This window comes from Homarus americanus, unplaced genomic scaffold, assembly GCF_018991925.1.
Source record: "Homarus americanus isolate GMGI-L3 unplaced genomic scaffold, GMGI_Hamer_2.0 scaffold49667, whole genome shotgun sequence".
Lineage (NCBI taxonomy): Eukaryota > Metazoa > Arthropoda > Malacostraca > Decapoda > Nephropidae > Homarus > Homarus americanus.
In genome coordinates, this window is record NW_024738608.1 from 7,712,650 (window position 1) to 7,736,892 (window position 24,243).

Below are 24,243 nucleotides of genomic sequence, written 5' to 3' on the forward strand. Positions count from 1 at the left end.
CCTGCTCATTTAAAGAAGAAAAACTAGGGACAAAGCCTGTAAACAAAGTGCTATTCTTTCATCTTATTTGCTTTATTCTTGAGGTAAGAAATAAGTTTCCATGTATGAATATTTTTCTTAGGTAGCTGATTAACCTGGAGTATTGTTAGTAGATGCCACCTATTATTTTTGGTTTGGTTAGGTAGGGTATGGAGAGATCACTGAGAAGCTTTTGTCAAAAGTTGGGGTACAATCTTGGCATCCTTAAACAGTACTGGTGACAGGTATGGTACTCATGAAAAACCAAATTAGTAGACTTTCAATTTCTCTGCCTGGTTTGGGATTGTCGTCACTCATGATAAGAAAGTTCTCTTCTATAGAAAATTTTCTAAGTTACTGATTAACCCAGACCCCTGATCCAGAGTACATGTACTGTACAATATTTCCATTGACAACAACCATGAGGTGATTACTTTGTTCATCTACACAATGTTCAGTACAAATTTGTTTATATGTGTACCACAGTGAGAAGTAGCCTTTCACTGGAGGCATTTCCTGGAGGTCTTCTGCACATAACCAAATGGAAACAACTACAGTACAGTACAGTACTGTATCACTGTAATATGATTTCAACACAAATGAACTGGAATGGTTTATTCTTTTTGAAATTAAACATATCATTTTGATGGTTGCTAGGTACAATTTTATTTTATTTTATTTTTTTTATCATTTTCGCCACTTATCAGCTTACTAGCCATTTGGGCGGACTATCCAGTCGTGAAATTTGGTGAATATATACAGTATGCCGAAGGGCTAAAACTTTTGGTGCGCTCTGTCTTGTGGTAGGGGGCTCTCATAATGTTTCATGAGTTATCTTTAATCTTCGGACAAAACCACAACATGACTTTTGTCTTTGATTGTACATGTACTGCAAAGTTAATGGGCTTTATTTATCTATTCTGTGATAACACAAAAAATACTATCGGGTACTGGTATTGCATCAGGAGTGAACATGTAGCATTGGTTTTAACTATTACGTGATATATAATGGTTGGGTGTAAACAGGAGCTACTTCACAAGTGGCAATAAGTGTATTGTGGGTTGCCTGCTTATTCAAAATGTACTGGAAGAGATACATGTGCAAAATATTTGAATATTTACCCCCAGTTTTTAATATTTTATGAGAGCTATTATAGCGAGAGAAAGGGGTAAATATGACTGATGATAGAGGCATTTTGTGTGTGGTAACTTCTTTTCTTTACAGGATATGAATGGGCTCAGAGTGTTGGCTTGGTGTCCTTTATACAGACTGTTCTTGAACCAAGTGTCATCAACACTACCAAGAACTTTGCCACAGTGTCTTTTACCTTGAAGGTTTTGGCATCACTGATCGCTGCCAAAGACAACTTTGATATGTTTATTGAGGATAAGGTCAGTTTAATTACTCTTCATAAGGGACTGGTATACAGGTACTCCGCGACTTACGACCACCAGGACATACGACCGCCCCAGTCGTACCAACAAAAATTCAAATTACGTATTTTCGAGTCCCGAAGTTAGTGATTGTGCTGTGTACTGACAAAATTTTCGTTTGTAATTCCCTTTAAAATGGCTGGCAAACTTAAAAGTGAGAGTTTTGTGGTGCTGAGAAGAAAAAGAGACACCCATTTTAGATTTTCTATGTATTATTTTCGCATTTTCAACTTACGACCTGCATTTGGGTCCCTAACCCAGTCGTAAGTCGGGGACTGCACATATATATATATATATATATATATATATATATATATATATATATATATATATATATATATATATATATATATATATATATATATATATATATATATATATATATATATATATATATATATATATATATATATATATATATATATATATATATATATATATATATATATATATATATATATATATATATACACACACACAGTTGTACCCAATTTAACGGTCAATTGAACCCAGAGGGGTTATGAAACTGCTAAGTGAACAACAGAACATATGGGATTAATTCCAATAGAAACCGGCCCGACCCCCAAACTCCACTTTTTGAAGGCACATACCTATGTTGTAGTAAAAATAACATCTTAATTTTATGATGGTACATGCACACAATTAATACTTAAGAGAAATAGAGAAATACAGTCGCCAAGTTAATGTCCATTCAAATAATGGACTCAACTCCCTCCCCCTCTCACACTACACAGCCGGCTAACAGATAGTCGGTCGGTCCCTCCCTCCCCCCCCCACCCCCCACCAACCGTCCCAAGGAGATGTGTGGGATAACCTCAAACTAAAGTTAGGAAAATATAATTGACATTGCTGGATTCCTTGTAAGACCAGGAATATTTTGAATATAAATGTCATATATTTTGCACAAAAGATAACATAGTTACCTAGAGAAAAAATTTTATCTAAAAATTGTAAGTTTAAAGCAAAATATATGATGTTTATATTCAAAATGATCACCAAATTATAAGAATTCCAGCAATGTAAATTATATTCTGACCGGGTAATTTGTATGAATTTTATGAGCTAAAACAAATATCTTCAGTTAATAAAAAAAAAATAATCTTCACGACACTATCTGTCAATCAAAGTACCCCACCTTGCCTCCCCCCCTCTTCCAACCGCGCGGTCAGTCCCAACCCTCCCCCCCACCCCCCACCAATCCTCCCTTCCAGAGTTTTTAACATTTAGTATTAAATAATACCTCAGATTAAAGTTAGGATAATATAATTGACATTGCTGGATTCCTTGTAAGACCAGGAATATTTTGAATATAAATGTCATATATTTTGCACAAAAGATACCATAGTTACCTAGAGAAAAATTTTTATCTAAAAATTGTAAGTTTAAAGCAAAATATATGATGTTTATATTCAAAATGATCACCAAATTATAAGAATTCCAGCAATGTAAATTATATTCTGACCGGGTAATTTGTATGAATTTTATGAGCTAAAACAAATATCTTCAGTTAATAAAAAAAAATAATAATTCTTCACAGGGTAACAGATGGTCGGTTGGTCCCTCCCTCCCCCCCACCCCCCACCAACCGTCCCAAGGAGATGTGTGGGATAACCACTAAATTTTAATAAATAATACCTCAAACTAAAGTTAGGATAATATAATTGACATTGCTGGATTCCTTGTAAGACCAGGAATATTTTGAATATAAATGTCATATATTTTGCACAAAAGATACCATAGTTACCTAGAGAAAAATTTTTATCTAAAAATTGTAAGTTTAAAGCAAAATATATGATGTTTATATTCAAAATGATCACCAAATTATAAGAATTCCAGCAATGTAAATTATATTCTGGCCTGGTAATTTGTATGAATTTTATGAGCTAAAACAGGCAGTCAGGCAGGGTGGCGGGTGGGGCAAATCTAAAAATAGCGTCTCGGACACTCACCGCGTATATGTGGAAAAAATCCGCGTTAAGTGAAAGTTCAGCTTTGGCAAGGCACCGCGTATATGCGAAAACGCGTTAAGTGAAACCGCGTTAGGCGGGGTAAAACTGTATGTATATATGTATATATATATATATGTATATATATGTATATATATATGTATATATATATATGTATATATATATATATATATATATATATATATATATATATATATATATATATATATATATATATATATATATATATATATATATATATATATATATATATATATATATATATATATATATATATATATATATATACTGTACAGTATATATATATGCAGTCCCCGACTTACGACTTGACCATCTGACCTGACCACCAACCGTTGTGTGCTATTTAAAGATTAGTAGGGTCATTGCCTAATACCTGACCATTGTGGACCTGGTCTCACCCTCCTCTGTATATATACACCTTGATTTGTATTACTCTCTCTAGTCTGTACTCACCCCTGAAGATGTGAATTACACGAAAGCGCGTGGGAACTTCGTTTTTCCTTCTTTTCTTGTGGTTATCAGCATATACCTGAGATCACGCCAGCACTCTACAGTGATTTACTTGCATATATATATATATATATATATATATATATATATATATATATATATATATATATATATATATGTATATATATATGTATATATATATATATATATATATATATATATATATATATATATATATATATATATATATATATATATATATATATATATATATATATATATATATACTGTATATATATATTGTACAGTATATATATATGCAGTCTCGACTTACACTGTTAGGGGACTAAATATATATATATATATATATATATATATATATATATATATATATATATATATATATATATATATATATATATATATATATATATATATATATATATATATATATATATATATATATATATATATATATATATATATATATATATATATACATACATACATACATACATACATACATACATACATATATATATATATATATATATATATATATATATATATATATATATATATATATATATATATAATTTTCCAGTTTTGAATAGTACGTGATAGGTTAGGTTACATTAGGTTTTCAGCATTTAATTTTATATGATAGCAAATTTTAGTGTACTGTACAGGTATTTGACTTATCCTGTACTGGAGAGAAAGAATATAAATATATTTTTTAGTAAAATTCTTGAGATATGAACTATAACAATTATATTGGACAGAATATATTTGGGGAAATTTGGTTAGGGTAGGATAGGTTACCCAGTACAGTATACCTGTATTAGGTTAAATTAGGGTAGGTTTAGTTAAATTAGGTTATGTTAGGTTAGCATTAGGGTGGTTAATCTTATAGGTGAAATAAACTGAAGTTGGGATTCTACAGGTGATTCAATATTACTTTTAAATAATATGAACGCTAGTCATATGCTGTGTGTTGTCTCCAAGTTAAAATGTATTGTTCCTCCACCACCATCTATTGCCATGTTACCCCTCACCTTCTTGACAAGAACTTCTTTTTGTACCTATATATGCTATACTGTATTAAATTGCTTCTTTCATTTAGGTTCTGCTGGGAAAAAAATTTCAAAATATAGACTTATAATTTCTTATTTAGTTTTATATGGAAATGGTTACAGTAAATTTGGACCTGTATCTTGGAACTATTAAATGTCACCAAAATGTAGTAGGTAATATAAATAGAGAATGTTAGTGCTTATATTCTTTCTTTAATAATGTTGTTGTTATCTTTTTAGGTTTTATGCCACTTCCTGATTATTCTGCCCAGCATAAGGAGTGATCCAAACCTCTCCTCCTCTGCACTCGTCCTTGTACAAGCCATCTTTAAACACAAACCTGGCCTTTACTGGCTGATCAAAAATGGTTTGTTTATTACTTTACACCACGTGTTAATGTTAATATGTCTGGAGTATCGTATTATATGTGTTCTTAGTTTATTATATATTTCCAGGTTTTGGTTTTTCACACATTTCTTTTCCCCAAGTAAAAATATCTGTTAATGTCTGGATGGTTTCTGTATTTTTATCCCATCCATAAATAGTGTGTGTTGGTTTGGTCATCTGTTGCTACCTTCCTCCCCCCAACACAAACACCACTTATCAGCTTACATTAAGCCAGTTGGTTTCTTCTTTGGTTTGACTTTATTTATGAAGTTCTTAACAAGAGTAAAATTCCCTTCCAATTATATAATCCCTAAACACCCATTGTCTTCCAGGGTTCTGTTGTCCTGCCAGGCTCCCAAGGTATACCTGTAAAGTTATGCTGTATGTGGAACTCTGCCTAATGCCATTGTTGAGTGTGGTTCCTTAGACTCGTGTAGAAGTTGGTTAAGCGGATGATTACTATTCATTCTTTAGATTATTAAACTCCTTAAGTAATTTTTAAAATGCTGAATGACATGTTTACAGTGCTTAAAGTTTTCATGCCAGAGCTTATGTAATATTACTACCGATGGCTAACACTTATAGGTACCTTTCCTCCTCGGTGGGCACCTGAACCCTCTGGACCGATTGAATGCTAACTCCTTTATATAAGTTTCATTTGTTTTAATAGCTGAATTATTTCATACAGTGTGAACAGAGTACAGTAAATATACTTTTTTAATCCCATTTCTCTGTTTATCATAGTACAGTAGTTCATTTATTTATACAAGGTACACTTCTCAATCGCAGTGTTATGTTTGTCTTAGTACAGTAACTTATTTGTTTCTCTATCCAGGCATATGGGAGAAGATGTTGCTGCCTTGCCTACGAAGCCCCAGTATGTTTGTACAGCGAGAGGGAGTAAATGTCATTGCTACCTTTATGCTGCTGCTTATAGACACACCGGTAAGAGTCACAGCAAACATTGTGAGAATATATTGTACCTTAATGTATCATATATGTTGGACTTTAACCCCTTCACTATGGGGGATGCCACTTTTAATACTCGTATTTGGCCAATGGCAGATGATCCCGTACAAAAGTGGTTAAGAGTGACAGGTTTATGGGAGTGTTTTAGCCATTCTGTTTTTGTATGAGTGGTGTAAAAACCATCGTGTATAAGTTACATTATACTATAATTAATGTTACATCCTGGCTTTGTATAATATAATTATTATTCACTGTTTTTTGCAGCATTTTGAGTCCCTGGTTAAGGACTTGTTCATTATCTCAGACAAGTTCTGTGAGTTGCGGCAACAGATGAGTAAGGCAGATGGGGAGGAACTGAGGCAGAGCAGCTTGTGTGTTCTTCGTATATTTAAAGAAGTGTATACGCAGGTACTGTAATTGGGGAATTAATTTTTGTTTTGCAAAATGTTAATTGTTTATTTATTTATTTATTTTACAGTAGATTCCTCTGTCTGGTATTATTCAGTCTTAAAATCTTCAGTCTATGGCCAATGGAATGTGGTAAAAAAATCTGCACCATCGGTAATGTGATACAGTACATTAGAAAATAATCACAGTGTTCAATGAAATATGGGTAAATTATTACATCAATGGTTTCAAAACTTACAGAATACATTACATGGTATATATAGTAAGACTCGTTTTATTGTTTACCCTTTAATGCCTTGCGTGGCATTTTCATGACGCTTGTAAGTGAAGGAGTCAGGAGAATGTGTGTGTGAGTTGGTGCGTAGAGGCTACACCTTTGGCAGAAGAAATAGAGAGGGTATTGGAGTTAAGTCTGAAGCTTGGACAAACTACACTAAGATCAAGGTGTTGGGGCTAAAGGAGGAAAAGCTGGTGAAGCAGGGAGAGGAGGTTCAGTGGAGATAGGGAATGGAAAATTTGAATGAAAATAGATTGAATGAAGAAAACACCCTGAGCTAACAGAGTTGGTGAGCTGTAGAACCATTGTAGGGTGAAACTTTGTGGTGGAGTGTGAAGGGTGTGATTGAGAGGCTGGAAAAAGGAATTCAAGGGGTAGAAAACAACAGTTGATGGCTGGGCAAAAGAAAACTGTAGAGCACTTGGTTAGGAAATAAAGAAAGTAATGGGTATAATGGTAGATGAGAAGCAGTATAGGCAGGGGTGTGTGTGTGTGTGTAAGCGTCATGTAAATAGGTGAGCGAGTGATAGAGAAATTTTCTTTTGTCCTTTTCATTATCCCTTAGAGGCTGTTTATCCAGTTAAGGCCTTGTAAGGGTACACGATGATCCTAACTGAACTAGATATATGAGAAGGTTAATGAGTATAAACTTGAGATGATACCTGATAAGTTGTATATATAGTACAGTATACTCTTCTTAATTCTTTCAGACATTGGGTAAGGTTGCTGTTTACTCCCAAATCCGGAAAGTTGTAGATACCAGCGCTCGTTTGATTGCAATACTGAATTACAAGATCCCAGTTACAACTGTTTCTTGCAGTACTGATCTTTTGATCCTCAACATATTACATAAAGTAAGTGTGTGGCATGTAAAACTTTATTTGTATCCATTTAGGAATTACCTCAGTGTGCTGTTTGTCTTTTGTATTAAATGGTGACTTGGTTGTGACAGGAAGATACCCTGTATAATGAATTTTTGAACTGGTCACAAGCTAATATCCAGGGGTCTAACTGGAACTCCACCTCCATGGAACATTGGTTATATTACACTGTATGTTCAGGGAAGGATGCCAGCCCCCCCCCCCCCAAAAAAAAAATAATAATAATAATAGGTTCTCCTTGAAGCTTTATTGGAGGTTGGGGCTTGGCTTGGTCCTGCCAACATAGCATGACTGCCTGGCTGGTTGAGTGGAGATGATCTTTATTAATTTTTGGGTGTAAGAGTGAGTTAAAAAATATTTCAGATATTTTTTGTAACAAATAATTGGGCTGGTATGAACTTTAGAAATTCAGTACAGTAATAGTTTAGGGGCTGTAATATTGGGCTTCAGAGTAGTGAGGAACTACTGTACTGTATTGAAAATGTTCAGTGTTCATCTGATAGAAAGGAAGTGTGATAGATTTTAGGCCAAGAGGTTTCTTTGTCTATTACATGTAATTACAAAAGTTTATTATTCCATTTAATAACCAAGTAAAGATCAGGTGATTCTGATTCATCCCTTCTCTCTTAGGATGTGGAAGTGAGGTGGGAACTGAGGAATTGATCCAGCTCCCCAGTTCCTAGCCAAGTTGGACTACAGAGTGTCTTTGTTGTAGTGAGGCAACAATCCCTAAACTTTCAACCTCTGGCCACTTACTTCATGGCTTGTGGTTGAGTCACTAGTGACACTACTTCTGGTTGTCTGTAGTTACTGGATTTCTGGATTAGTTCCAGTCACACCAGTGTACAGTAGGCTCCGATAGCACTTGGGGGTCAAACCCACAAACAGTTTGGTGTAATACTTTCGTCACCTGATCTAAGCTTGCTTATAAAATGGGATTTCAGGATTAATCTCATGTATGTATGTCACAAACTAAAGTCCTGTTGCCACTCCTACTGAACCACGAACCCCAAGATTCAGACTTGTGAGCCCGAAGCAGTAGACACGGATCCATTATTCTGTCAATAAATGCTTCGGATTCATGAGTCTGAATCTCAGTGTTCATGGTTCAGCAGGAGAGGTAACAGGAGTTTTGTTTGTGACTTTACATCCCACACAATATTAATTTTTCAGCTAATTTTTTAATGCTGCTCAAAGTAATTATTTTTTTGTGTCTAAAGGAAATATTATGGATAATAATATTTAAAAATGTTGCATACTGCCATGACAATGTTTCTTTCAGTTCCAGGAGCAGCTGATGGGGTATGGCATACTGGAACAGTTTCTGCTAGACTCTTTGTGTGGGGAATTTGTAACCTTAACTAGGCTGCTGCTAGAGAAGGGGTACATTGAATCCTTCCTCAGGTGAGAAAAAAAAACATATTCGTTGGCATTTTTAAGTAATTTTTTTAATTGACTCTACTTTATTTCACTGGTTGATTTATCCAGTGCACCACAAGCAGATGCCTCTACTCTGTTCTCTACCTAGTGGAAGCTGAGCTCTAATTCCTCCATACATCTATAATACAATACAGTACTGTATTTTAGACACTTCAGTTGATGAAAATATAGTCACATGGTTCTGGGTGTTTTGTGAGTCTCAGGTTGCATGGGTTTCTTTACATTTTCTCAACGACCCAATTTGAGGATGGCTGCTGAGAATGTTTGGTATGTTGAGACTTAACAATAAAACACCTGAATAATGGCTGTGTGCATCCAGGTGTGAGTGGGTGATCCACACCCCATCAGTCATAATTAGTGCTCTGCATGGTGGCTTTTGCTTAATGATATGACCTGACCCTGGTGGTTTGGGTTGATCCATGTTTGGTCTCAGTTAAACCTCTGCATCAAGGGATTCCTGTTTAAGCCTTTTTCGGACCTGGCTTACGGATTTCAAGGTTCCATGCTTCAGGCTACATTGGTACTGATGATCTGAGCCCATTGTAATATAGGCTCAGGGGATGTTGGTGAGGCATTCACCCTTCTTTTTGTTGATGCAGGTAGTGTAGTGAGAGGGTGGGGTTACCAACCCCATGGTGGTCTGGGACTAGTTGCACAATGATCAGATGGTGGAGTCACTACACTACCAATTCTTCACATCTTACAAATTTTGGATGGATCAGTTTGAAACAATCAACTTCAACATTACCATAAAAAATAAACTTATGTTTTTTGGTTACTGGGATAAAGGTTGCTGTTTACAGGGCTAGCAAACTGGTCATTTGAGTTATTGTGTTTGATAATGGTGTGTTGATTTTTGTCTCTACAGTAGAACTTTTTTCTCTGCAGGTCATCTGTAAACATTCATAAGTACTGGATGATAATGGTCCAGAACCTTAAGGAAACCAAGAATATTGACCTGACCTCCATAGAAGCTGTGCTCCATATAGTCACAAATTTCCAGGTAGTTTTATGCAGAAGTTATTTTTGGTTTTCTTTTCATGTTATGTCCATGTGTCTGGTGGTATGCGGATAGATGGGCCTTTTAACCTACAACTTTTTCCTAAATTTTTAATTTAGGCATCACATCATTTGTTACTCTGAATACTTTTACACCTTTGCTTTGATGTGAGTAGTGGATACTTTGAGAAAATGTTATACAGTACTAAGTTAACCTAGTGTTACATAGTAAAATGAGAGCACGTGTAGTTATATTCTAGGCCTGTACTTTGTATTAAATATTTGTATTCCAGTCTCACAAATACAGTACATCCAAAAACTTGTACATATTACAAAAAATGGAACATGATACAGCATTCAAAATATAAATACAGTATTATGAGTACTGTGCTTACCATTACAGACTGATAGAACACACCAAAACTGTTGGTGTAGGGAATGGGTAGAACACAGGCTGGCTTGAAGATTCTTGTAGGTCAGACTTTACTTCACTTAGTGGGTGGTGGTATGAACAGTAACATTACATCAAATGGGGGTGAGGGCAGTTCTGTGGGGCAAGCAGGGCTGGTGAGAGACCCTGGGGGGTAGTAGGGTTGGAAAGGTCCTTTAGGGGGAGAGCTGCTGATGTTGGATGAACTGACCAAGATGGAGGTCGTGGTAGCAGGAATTGGGGTAATTACTTATACAGTATCTTAAAAAAATTGCGGAGTGGATTGTCGGACTGTGGATTGCTTTTCCTTATTGACTTTTGTGTAATTAATCAAGTTGGTCGTGAAGGCCCTCTCCCGCTACAAGCTGTACTTTAGATGTAGATACGCATCAAACCCATCTGGACCATCAGGTTAGAGTATGTGATGACTTTTGCTTCTTTTTCTGGCTAGGGAAATCTCTCAGTTGATACTTACTGGCAAGTTGTGTAGATGGTGCCATTATGTGAGTACTGTAAGGAGAATGTTTGTAAAACAAAATGTGGTGGTGTGAGAGACCACTTGGTACTGGGAACGCCGCATGAGGACTGAGGATGGTGCAGCAGTTGTTATACGTGTGGTATGTGTGCTCCCAGGATGTTCTGCACCTCCCATAATGCTTACTGGGTGCAGGGCCGGGCAAAGTGGGCAGCTGCCCAGGGGCCTCCACGATCTGGGGGCCTCCACATATTACAATATTTTATTTATTTGTTTATTCATTTGGATTATTTTTATTTTTATTCTTTAAAATTCATGTTTATCTATTCCATCACGTCTCCAGTCATGTCTCACTTTTGTGTGTGTGTGTGGGTGTTGAGAATTTGTACACTATCAATAAATATACAGTTAATTAAAAATTTCTCAATGTTCTAATTTCCTCAATATAACTGCATATGGCTTCAAAATTCTCCAAAGAAGTGTTCAAATTTCAAAATTTTCCGGGGGGCTTACAGCGCCCCCCAGAACTCCCAGATGCTTAGGCTCGCTTCACTCGCCACCCCACCACCCTCTTGGGTAGTTATAATGAGGGGGGGCCTCCACAAAGAGGCTGCCCATGGGCCTCCACAGGTCTAAATCTGGCACTGACTGGGTGGGTGTGTGTCTTGAGTTAGAAGTGGGATGAACGACAGACCCTGGTCATTCAACCAGTGTGTGTGTGTATGAACCACTGTCAATAGAATCCCTGCAAAATACTGTACAGTATACCTGAGCAAAGAGAGGGACAGGTACATAAGAGTTTATAATGATTAATCCTCTAATATCATCTCACTTTGAATGTTTGAAGATAATGCGTCATAACTGGTGTAATTTCTTCAGGTAACTCCAATTTTGGTGTTGTATCAAACCTCGCTGGAGGAATTCTACAAGGAGTGTCCGGAGAAGATGAAGGTGATTGCAAAATGGGACGAGGAGATTCACAGCCGCATTAACATCAAGGATGACATCAAGGTAGGAGGATTAACCTACTCCTTTGTTATGCGTGTTCATCAGTTTTAGACCTAAATGTATTGTTAAACTAGAGAATAAGTGAATATACCCCAGAAGATTTATGCCAAGTACTATCGTGGACAAAAGTTCGCTCCCCACGGTGAAACTGAGTCACGGGAATGAGTCTCCGAACTGACTTACCCTAACTGTCATCTGGTGCGGGTGTGCTGTTTTATCTCATTTGGGGTCGACACTGCTTCAGTTTGGGAGGGAGCGAACTTTTGTCCACGATAGTACTAGCTACAATATTCATTTTACGATCAGATCGGTTTGCTTTCTTTCCGACTCCATTTGTTAATGGATTTTTGAGAAACTTCATTATGCATTTACTCTTAGTATAACCCTTGAATAATGTCCTTTTCTGTCCAGGTTGAGGCCTCGAAGTTGGAGAAACAGATCTTGGAGACGTTAGACAGAGATCCAAAGGAAGCAGTTCGCATGGCTATTGTCTGCATCTCGGCCATTACAGGCGCCAATGAATATCTTAATCCAGTAAAATGTTTAATTATTTTCATTGCCATAAGAAATATTAAACATTTTCTTATTTTAGAATACTTGACAAAACTTTAAATTGTACAAGCTTGACTAAGACCTTCTAGGTACTGTATATAGAGAAGCTTGTAGAAAGAGTTGTTTGCATATCAATGTATAAACTTGACCTTCCAGTACTTCACCAAGTTTAATAACTTATTGCATCTTCTACAAGTAACTTCATTCTATTTTCTTGCAGCCTATAAAATCATTAATTCACATTAAAAGAAGAAAAGAGGTATTTTTTATTACCAGTACAGAGTACATACTGTACAATACATGCTAATCTTCTCTTATTGCAGACGTGTGCAGTGACGGTGTTCCAAGGGATGGTGTTCCTCCTTGGTGCACAGGACACTGCCAGCTCCTCCATTAGATACAACACGGCCCTACAGAGAGCAGTGATTGATGGACTGCGTGTGTTGGTGGAAAAGTGAGGTTTGGCATCATTTTTATTTATTATTTATTTATTTTTTAAGCTGTGCCAACTTGTACAGGTTTTGTATGAGTTATATTTTTTATTTAATGAAATAATTTGGATGTTTCTCTATTTATAAACATAGCAAAGTTCATACACAGATATAGTACACAGCTTGAAGGTGTACAGGAAGCACACAGCATTATAATGTCATCATGTGTTGAATTATATAATAATAAAACATTACAGTATTTTGAAAAAAATTCTGTTGCCTTTCTAACTCTGAAACATTTGGAGATTTCTGTATTTACTGTCCTGTACTGTACTGTATTTACTTCCTCTCCTTGGTCACCTCCCAGTGTCAGATCAGTACAGTGAAGTGTTCTGATGTAATGTTACCAGGAATCTTTAGTACTACAGTATATGGTAAGATGTAATTATAAACAAACACGAGGACCTTTTCAAAGCTTCATATTTCTGTAATTTCAGATTTAACATTGACTGGAGAAAGTGTTTTGCTTCTGTGTGTTTGATGGCCAAACTGTGTGACCTTGTGAATATTCCAGGCATCTCTACACAGGTAAGTGATGGTACCGAATACTGTACAGTCAGCATCATGATCACCATAGTGCAGGCCGTCCCCAATTTATGAAGATCCAGTTTACTGAAAATACACGAAACACTAATGTATCCCAAATTACGCTACGGTAGGGCAGGGGTACTCAAAAGATAGATCAATTAAACACATGAGGCATATGCTCGGTAATAATATTGCTATTCTTGTTAAATTTAGGTACGTGTCTGCTTTGGAAATACAGTAATGAAAAGAGTAATTTATTGTGTAATGAGAGTTTTTCATGATATCATTTATTCAGAGGGGTGGTTCATTTGATGATCACTGGCCATGCTAGAAAGGGTCAAAGGGTCATGGAATAGTGGACGAAACCCAAATCCTATCCTGGTTCCATCTGACAACCTTATGTTGTTTTGTGTCAGAGCAATTTTAGTAGTGTGAGTGATTGTTCTGCCAGTATGTATGTAACAGTAGTTCCAGGTTGTAACATATTTTGACTTTGTAGGATTCCCCTTTCTATTATTCAGTGCATGTGTTGTTTATATGTTTTTGCAATACAATACAATACAGTACAGTAGTGTATAAAAGCAAGTGAATAATCCCTAATAGCTACACAGTGTACTGGTATATATTGATTTTACATGGAAGAGCTGAAACCTCATTCTTGAGATAGAGTTAACTAAAGGTGTAGAGGACATTACTGGTATTTAAAGGCAGCTGTGATAATGAAGTAAGGGTGTGTATTAAGTGTGTTTACTCCTCCTCCTCCCAGGTGAAGGTGTGTACGCTCAAGGCTATGAACTCCTGCATCATTGGCTTCATCCCCCCTGTGATGTCCATGTTGGTGAACAGTGAGGACCTGGAGCATAACAGTGTGGAAACTATGGGCAGGGTGAGTGCTTGACTGTACATTATTTGTATTAGGAAACAACCTTTAGTTCTTGAAAGAAACTTAAAACTATGATGATAACAGTGAATAGCGCCAGTACCCATCACCGTGCAATCGTAGTGCCTCACTGGTGCGTAAAGTCATCTGTCGCATGCAGCAAAGATTTGTTTTCAGTTGCCATTTCGTGTTTTTTGGAGTGTGTAGTAGTGACTTCTTAGTACAATGAGTACCGATTTTAACAATAAAAGCTGAGTGAGTACTGTACAAGCACTATGAATTTGAGAAAACTATAATGGTTACATGTGAAAAAATTCACTCAAAAAGATTTCCTAAATATTCCCTGCTGAAATATGAGTGTATCTTATGTACCGTAAATATGGTAGATTGTGGCTTTGACTTTCCTGGTACACACTAAGGTATCTCTATCTGTCATACTCTCTCACATGATTATTTAGATGTTTGTTTACATATTACAGGCATTGACCATCTATCTAGGTGACCGAGAATGGGAGGTGAGGGACTCTGCATTAGAAACCCTCATCACCTGCATGAAGTTGGCCAAAGAAAGTAAGTGATGTACTGAAACCTGTACCTGTATACCTGTACCTGGCCTCTTTGTAACGTCTTCCTCTCTATGACAAAACAGAATGGAGTTGGGATGTTGATGTAATGTAATGTAACCATAGTTAACACCGACAGATATTTTAATGTTTTGAAAAGTGTTAGAAAGGTGTTGGTATGACTAGTGTAAAAACTGACATTAGGCCGAGTTCAGCAACAGTTATCCTTCTGGAAAATGCTACAGTTAGGTAAAACTTGTTTGTAACTGCTTGAAATTAAATGACTGAGACCGACCAGTCAGGTAAAGTGAAAATCTGATGCTAGTAGTGGAGCGTACTTAGAGGTTGATAATTTATACCTGTTCTATAAGGCTACCCCAAGTTTAAAAAAAAATGGAGCTTCTACAGTTGACTTATAGGCTGCAATATACGGTAAACATGTGGCCTTACCAAGGCTGGAGAAACTCAACATTAGGCATATGTTCTTGGACAATGTAGATGAGTTCTGCTACTTGGGTGACAAGATCTGTGCCGATGCCAGCTAATTTGCAAGAGTCAAAAGTGGCTGAAGGAAGTTTAGGGAGTTGCTCCTTTTATTGATGGCAAGAGGACCTTCCCTCTGAGTAAAAGGAAAGATGCTTGTTACTTGGTGGTTAAAGAGGGTAACATATGCAGGCTTGAGTGTGCTGAAATGATATTGGTGAGGTGGATGTACAGTGTGACACTAAAAGATATGATACCCTGTTAAGAGCTAAGATTGCAGATAGGTATTGAGAGCATTGGCAAAGTTTTGTGTAGAGGTAGACTGGGATGGTTTTAGCATGTAGAGAGAATGGATGAGGCCAATTTGGTCAACATATGCAAGAGTAACTGTGGAGGGGAGGAGAGCCAGGGTAGGCCAAAAAGTAGGTTGTAAGAAATGTCATCAGAGTTATGAATGATGAGGGAGGCTGTAAGACACCACACAGCATGGGGAGCTGCCATCAGATAATTGCAGCTAGCCTATGCAACTGTGCAATATGGCCATAAGTCATTGATGATAATGATGATGATCTGATATAATATGAAATGCATTACAATTAACTACAATTTTATTTTCTAGAATACCCTCACTTTGTTGACTGGATGTTGCGGTACAAACTGAACCTTGCTGTCATGACTGCACTGGGGGATGTTGAAGGCTATGTGAGAGCCAGTGCCTTCACTGTCTTGGCAAATATTATATCCATTGATAAGGTAAGTTGTTTTAAATCCATTGTGGGTAAAACTCCTGATTGATACTTAAAAAAGAAAAAGATTTAAAGAAAATATTTGATGTGGATATGTGTTGCATAGATTTTTGATCATCTTGTGTTTCACCTTCATAAATCTTCAACATCAGTGTCATTGTACCTCAGCTGAAGCTCTTTATCACTTGATGTTCTTTCATTTTTTTTTGTCAACTTGTATCTTCCCTGGGTAAATGTTATGCAATAGTTTATTTGGGTCAAGGTTTGGGTCTTATTGTACTGCACTTCTTTCCATTGTTGTTCACAGTATTATTTGGATTTCTGCATTCTTTATGTTAAGATGATCTATGACCTATTCATTTTACTATGTATTTGTTACTAAGTACAGCACAGTGCGGGCTGCACTTGTATGTTTTCCACTGAGGCTCCTGAGATAATTAGGTATAAATAGCTTTTTCTTCTTTGGAGTACAGTACTGCACAGTATTTCCAAGCTTTAATCTGCTTAGTGAAACATAAATTATTGGTGATAGAGTTTGCAATTTTCAGAATTGATTGTTGACAGATGTTTGTGCTGAACTTCACCCATGAGTTTGTCTTTACCTTTATTCTTTCTTCATATGTTTAGAGATCTCTCTCTTTGAAGCAAATATTGGAAACTTTTTTTTCTAGTTGGTGGTTAAAATCATGTAGATAATTTCCTGCATTTGGAGCTTTATGGGCAAAGTAACTTTTATTATTAAATGAAAATTTCTTTCTCTTGTGCATGGAGTCGAGTAGAAGAAAATCTTCTCAGAAGGAGTGTTGGTTTCTTTTTTGGGGGGTTCTCTGTTAGATGGATCAGTGTTATGTCAAGGTGATTGGAGGGATGTGCACTGCTGATGTGACAATGAATCATTCGCATTGTGCTTTAAATTATGACTCCTATTTCTGAGAGAACCCTATTCAGAAGTGTTTTGGATTGGGAAGGTGAAACTAATTACTTGATGAGACCCATATCAAGATTCTAGTTGGTTGGTGTGGGTGTTAACCCTGCAGATGTCTCTTAGTTTATAACATGAGTCACCCACTCTGGCTTGGGTCATAAACTGGGACACCAGGTTCCACCCCTCCATTCCTGCAGGAATGTTGGTCAGCAGAGTGTCAAGAACTTTCGTCTATTAAAAATGAATCTGCGGAAAAAGGATTTACCAATTGTTTCTGCCCAAATAATAGAATGGTAAGATTTTCCTTGGTAACTGAATGCAGTGAATATCACTTGACCTTAAACACTTAAAATACGGGTGTTGGTTGCTAACCAATTTACATTACTTACATGTGGGAAGACTGTGAAGTGAATGCTGGCCAAAGTTATTACAGAGATAGTGATGCTTTTGTTGGACTAACAGTTAGAGTGTGTTGGGAAATAAGGAAATTTACCTCTGTTCAATATATATAATGACAGTGTGGAAAGTGAATTGAAAGGGCAGAGGGAGAGATTATGTATATAAATCTTAGATGTGGAAGATGACATACAGCATTATAAGGCAAGCATACTGTCTCAATGCAAGAATACTGTCACGAGGCAAGAATACTGTCACAAGGCAAGAATACTGTCAAGAGGCAAGAATACAGGGGTACTGTCACAAGGCAAGAATACTGTCACGAGGCAAGAATACTGTCACAAGGCAAGAATACTGTCGAGGCAAGAATACAGGGGTACTGTCACAAGGCAAGAATACTGTCACGAGGCAAGAATACAGGGGTACTGTCACAAGGCAAGAATACTGTCACGAGGCAAGAATACAGGGGTACTGTCACAAGGCAAGAATACTGTCACGAGGCAAGAATATGTCACAAGGCAAGAATACTGTTACGAGGCAAGAATACAGGGTACTGTCACAATGCAAGAATACTATCACGAGGCAAGAATACAGGGGTACTGTCACAAGGCAAGAATACTGTCACGAGGCAAGAATACTGGCAAGAATACTGTTACGAGGCAAGAATACAGGGTACTATCACAATGCAAGAATACTATCACGAGGCAAGAATACTGTCATGAGGCAAGAATACTGTCACAATGCAAGATTACTGTCACGAGGCAAGAATACTGTCACAAGGCAAGAATACTGTCACAAGGCCTGTCACAATGCAAGAATACTGTTACGAGGCAAGAGGGGTACTGTCACAAGGCAAGAATACTGTCACGAGGCAAAAATACAGGGGTACTGTCACAAGGCAAGAATACTGTCATGAGGCAAGAATACTGTCACAAGGCAAGATTACTGTCACAAGGCAAGAATACTGTTACGAGGCAAGAATACAGGGGTACTGTCACAAGGCAAGAATACTGTCACGAGGCAAAAATACAGGGGAACTGTCACAAGGCAAGAATACTGTCATGAGGCAAGAATACTGTCACAAGGCAAGATTACTGTCACAAGGCAAGCACACTGTCACAATGCAAGAATACTGTTACGAGGCAAGAATACAGGGGTACTGTCACAAGGCAAGAATACTGTCACGAGGCAAAAATACAGGGGTACTGTCACAAGGCAAGAATACTGTCATGAGGCAAGAATACTGTCACAAGGCAAGAATACTGTCACAAGGCAAGAATACTGTGTAAAAGTAGCTTAACCTTAAGTCTACAGTACATGTACAGTTGGTATATACTATACACAGAGTAGTGACATCTCCACACATACTGTATACAGCATATGGCTCTGTTGAAAGATGTCATGGCTAAGGCTAAAAACAGCATTTATGATTAGTCACCCTCACTTCCTCACCAACTCAGAGAGTACAGTAATGTATATACTTGCCAATATGTTCCTCTTTATTGGGTATCATCATCGAGTGCAAGAAGTCTGTCTGGAAGACCCCCGATCACTCTATGATTTTCATCGCCTGAACTTGGCCAAGTATCAGCAGTTAATACACCTAGAGATGCCAATCACAGCCAAGAATCCATATTTACTTGGAGAATGTAGAGTTGACAGTTAGACTCCAATGTCACTATCTTGTGTCAAATGATGTCTCATTGCGATTTCTATTTTAGCATAAATGAGGCTAATTTATGAAGGGTATAATCTGAAATAATACTTTAGAATTACAAAGGTCAATACTGTACAGATGACAGAGAATCCACAACTTGCAGACAGTAAGAACCGTTGACTGATCTGCATGTCAACTTTTGCCGTGGCAACTGGGCGTTGTTTTTTCTGACAGACAAAATTGCTGGAATTGTTGATTTCCCGTCAATACTGTATTTGGCATTTGTGACAGTGCCTTAATACTCACTGTTGTTCAGGTTATGTGGTGCTGCTGTTGGTATTGCATCAGGTAACTACTACTTATTCTCACTTAATTCTTTGCTTCTTCTATCTGCAGCCATCTTCTCTCCTGTGTCTCACCACTGATACTACTGCATATAGTCATCTGCTACTACCATTGCTTACAAAATATTAATTCAATGCTGTTAATATGCTACCTTATTCACCTCTCATCATTGTTATATGTGATGTGTTTATTATTTTACTGTACTTCTTAATTCTTATTCTTATATTAACTGTCATATCAATTATTTATCTTCTATTTTATTTACTTTTTATTTTAATTTTCCTAGTTGTGGTTTTGGCACTGCTTCTTCCTTTATTACTTCATCATTTCTCTGCCCTTTTCTTGTCCTTTTTATTTCCTCTTTCTCTTCCCCTGCCATCTCTTCTTTCTCATATTCTTTCTCATTTTCTCACTTCTTGTTTCTCCTCTGCCATTTCTTCTCCTTTTATCCTCTTCTTTCTTTATTTTCTGTTCTTTCTAATCCTTTGCTTCATAATCTTGTGTATTCTGCTTTCCTCATTTCTTCCTTATTTCCTGTTCTCCATTTTCTTCACCTCATTCTCATTTTCTTTTGTCATTTTACCCTGTTTGGAGTATATAATGTAAATTAATCTGTAGTATATCTCTTCTGTAAGTGTGTGTGTGTGTATCTGTAGGTGTATGCAGAGTTGAAGGCGGAGAGTCTGCCTCACCGCTCCCTGGCATTTGTCCTGCGGGAGGGGGAGTCACCGGTACGGAGGGCTGCCGTGACCCTAGTACAGGAGCTCTTCTTAGCAGGCAAATACAGGTATGATTATGTGTATTGTTGCTGCAGAGATTATAATCAATGTAAGGTAATGTAAGGTAATATAACGTAATAAAAGTGTAAAACCAATCAAGAGTTTTAATTTTTTTTTTTTTTTTTTTTGACTGGTGTATTTGCATTTTAAGTGTAGGAGTTGAAGACCCTGGTTATAGCCCTCAACATGATGGCCAGAACTAACTCAGTGGTTATTATTCCTTCCTTTCATATTCAAGTCTCTAAGAGCTTAAGGCAGTGAGTGTTATTGTCACTTTACACTCTGCCACCCTCACTTGGCTTTAGTAACAAGCCATCATTTCCTGGGGTCATTTCTTGGTTTCAGTCACTTGTTCAAACTAAGTAAACATCTGTTTGTATTTTATCTCTTGTCAGGAGGCAAATGATTGATATTATACAAATGCTTAGTAAGAATCACAATTAGTCTAGTCATGTTTATATTCTCAAGTCATTGTTTGATATGGTGCTCACTCTCATTCTGGATTATTTTATTAAATCTCAAATTAAAAACACAAAAATGTCTTTAAAAATGTTATGATTGCTGAGAATAATTGTATAATTTTTATCTAAATTGTCTTTATTTGTCTTTTACTTGTTGGAATCAGTGAGGAAGAAGTGAATGGTTTGGTTGTGAGAGTCATCCAGCACTCAGCAGAAGACCAGGATGATGAGGTGCGGATGGCATCTCTTGAGTTTATCCACTCACACATCCTTTGTGCTCTCAACAATTCAGGTACGTATAAGTAAAGACCTCAATAGGTGATGTAATAATAATAATACCACTGGTGTTCTGAGTCAACAGTCTCACTTAACAGCTGTGCACCACTAACCTGAACACCTACTGTACATATCTTGAAAACATTTTATAATCAAGTATTGGAACATATCTGGATGTTAGCCTCATGGAAGGAGACAGTCTGAGATACATTATTTGTAGAGATAAGTGAATGTTCTCAATTTGAATAAACTACTCTCATGATTTTGAACCATGCCAATAATTAATAAGGGAGTATAGCAGTGTCTTGCTGCTTATGTGTTTAAAATGTAGCAGATAAGGTTTGTTTTTAACCCCTTGTGTATGGTGTTGCTTCCCAAGTTTATATAAGGCAGGCAAGTATGTTTATATATTGTTATTGTCTGTAAATTGTGGAGTGAAGGACATTTACAAATTTCAGGAATGGTTGATGGAGAATTCCCCTCTGTGATATTTAGCAAAGGCAAGATTATAAAACTGGACAAGGAAAAAGTGAGGAGTCGTGTCCACAGTGTTCTTACCTGGTAAGTCATTACATCACTAACCATGATGAATGTGTGTTTCTCCTTATTTTGTGGTTATATAACTTGTTACAAAATACAGTCCTACCCACTTTATGTAGTACTGTACAGATACTTTACATGTGTTCCTGTAAAACACTGTATACTGTATTATGTGAAACTGTTATATGGAGCATATTTTCCCAGTGGTTTGTATGTACAGTATTAACTGAAGATGCATTACCAACCAATGATTTTTGTCTGTGTAACATAACAAACAAAAACTACAAATACCATACAAATAATCCCTGTACCTGTGAGTAGTGCATGTGTGCAGTAGTCAGAGGAAGTCCAAATGAATGTACTGTACAATGGTGACCAGCTTATCACCAGCATTGTAGCATGGTAATTGAAAAACTTACACATTTGTATTGATGATATTACAGGTTTTGTGAGTGTGGTTACCTGTGCTCCCTGCTGGCTTGTATGAAAGATCTGGTGACAAACGTGGCAACCAAGGCCCTAGGGATCCTTCACTTTATCAATGAACTCATCACCCGCTATGACATACATATGGAAAGCAGTGTCAAAAATAGGTTTGTGTCTTGTTTATTATTTCTTTGAATCGTGCCTCTTTTAATGTTTTATTTGGCTAACTCCAGATGATTTCATTCAGCTCAGATGGGACTTCATACACAAGGGGTTAATTGGTTATTGGTGCTGGTATGGGTAAGCATCACTCTTCTATAACACAATAGTCATTTGACATAATACTGAATGAGTTGTGTAACACTTTAACTGTATCCCATAGTTAAGTTTTGCAGCCATGTGTGTAAATAAAGCTGGAACAAGTTATTTTTTAATACAGGTAATCTTAATATTTTTCAACCTTGTCCAGAATGTTTGTTTTTTGTGATGTTTGAATTAATTATTATTTTTATTTAATTATTTATTTATTTATTTATTTATTTATTTATATATTTATTTTTCAGGAGAGTATCAGGCAATGATAATTCAAACAGAGGGATCAGGGAAAAGATGAAGGCAGAGAAGCCAATTTTTGTAAACGTCACCAGACACGATGTCAACATTCCTGAAGATGAAATCGACAAAACCATCAGTGAAATTCTCAGTTCCTCATCCCTGGAATCAGTGACAATGTAAGTTGAAGCACCTTGCATAGTCGTTTCTCCTGACGAAGTGATGATGAAGAAGTTCTGTGCTTTTGTTTCTTGTATGTTTAAGAGTGGCTTGGTGTGCATGATATAATCCATTCTTGTAGTTTTCTTGTCTACACTGCCTCTCTTCCTTGGGATCATGGCAGAAGAGGGCCATTCTAATGTTTTACAGTATATATCCTTCATCCTCTCCTTAACATATTTCCCCTCACTTACAATGTAGCTGGTCGCCCTCATCTTAGCACACTTGCTACACACTTGTCATCTCAGTATTTTATGTAAGGCGTGGTCGAGTATGTTCCTCTCCCTGAACACACTGCCATCATAATATTTTATACACTGTAAGGCATTACAGAAAGGGATGGGCCATCACATTATCAAATACAGTATAGGTTAGTAGATAAACTCCTGTTACCATAAGAGTAAGAGTTAGGATGCAGTTGGTTGTCTCAGAGCACCTAGTGAGGCAGACAGTGCAGTGGGTGAGTGAGAGTCTCTGTTAGGATAAAGGATTTTAGGTTCACTCCTTTGTTTATTAATTTATTTATGATTTACTGTGATTTTTGTCTAGTAATATTCCCAGGAAAACCCCTTGTTTATTTCTTAATTATATTTGTCATTGATTTTGACACTTGTTCCAATGGTTTATTTTTGTAGATGAAAAAAAATGAAAACTTATGAATGTTTTAAAAAAAAAAAAACTCTTGTTTTACCTTCCATTGCAGGATTAAGCGACCTTTCAGTGAATCGATGGATACCTCTAATCTCTACTCTAGAAGTTTCCTGCTGACGCTTGATGACGTTCCATCTGCAAATCCACCGCTTCCACTCTCCTGTCTCTTGCAAAGCATAGATAGTCTGTGTCAGAGCAAGAATACCAGTCAAGGTGAGATAGTGATGGTGTACAGCAAAGGTGTCTCATAGGTTCTTCTCTCTCTCTCTCTCTCTTTCTCAAAATATTTTCACTTAAATGGCAGAAAAGCCAAACTCACACCTTGAACTGTGATGTCTAAGTACAGTACCAATACTGTATGTTATAACTATGGAAATCAGGCTTCAATTTTCCTCTCTTCAACTGTTGTGTCTCTCAGTAAGGAAGAGTATGAGTGATATGCCAGTCATGCCTTAAGAAACAGCTTTATTTACTGTTTCATGAAGGAACAGTAATTAACTAAAATTATACTGTAC

The 24,243-nt window shown here is 36.7% G+C and overlaps 1 protein-coding gene across 2 annotated transcripts in view; it reads left to right on the plus strand.

Annotated features, from left to right (window-relative positions):
• LOC121874235 overlaps window positions 1-24,243 on the plus strand; it is a 28,879-nt gene that overhangs the window by 2,805 nt on the left and 1,831 nt on the right. Inside the window, exons 2-21 of one of the 2 annotated variants that reach the window (XM_042378305.1) lie at window positions 1,244-1,410; window positions 5,225-5,351; window positions 6,207-6,316; window positions 6,605-6,748; window positions 7,736-7,879; window positions 9,189-9,310; window positions 10,235-10,349; window positions 12,130-12,261; window positions 12,670-12,792; window positions 13,134-13,264; window positions 13,739-13,829; window positions 14,596-14,715; window positions 15,189-15,279; window positions 16,375-16,508; window positions 20,481-20,611; window positions 21,229-21,356; window positions 21,799-21,901; window positions 22,324-22,473; window positions 22,870-23,037; window positions 23,781-23,941. In XM_042378305.1, coding sequence (XP_042234239.1) covers window positions 1,244-1,410; window positions 5,225-5,351; window positions 6,207-6,316; window positions 6,605-6,748; window positions 7,736-7,879; window positions 9,189-9,310; window positions 10,235-10,349; window positions 12,130-12,261; window positions 12,670-12,792; window positions 13,134-13,264; window positions 13,739-13,829; window positions 14,596-14,715; window positions 15,189-15,279; window positions 16,375-16,508; window positions 20,481-20,611; window positions 21,229-21,356; window positions 21,799-21,901; window positions 22,324-22,473; window positions 22,870-23,037; window positions 23,781-23,941 — 2,592 coding nt within the window. The remainder of the gene's footprint in view (window positions 1-1,243; window positions 1,411-5,224; window positions 5,352-6,206; window positions 6,317-6,604; window positions 6,749-7,735; window positions 7,880-9,188; window positions 9,311-10,234; window positions 10,350-12,129; window positions 12,262-12,669; window positions 12,793-13,133; window positions 13,265-13,738; window positions 13,830-14,595; window positions 14,716-15,188; window positions 15,280-16,374; window positions 16,509-20,480; window positions 20,612-21,228; window positions 21,357-21,798; window positions 21,902-22,323; window positions 22,474-22,869; window positions 23,038-23,780; window positions 23,942-24,243) is intronic. The other variant, XM_042378306.1, reaches the window with a different exon arrangement.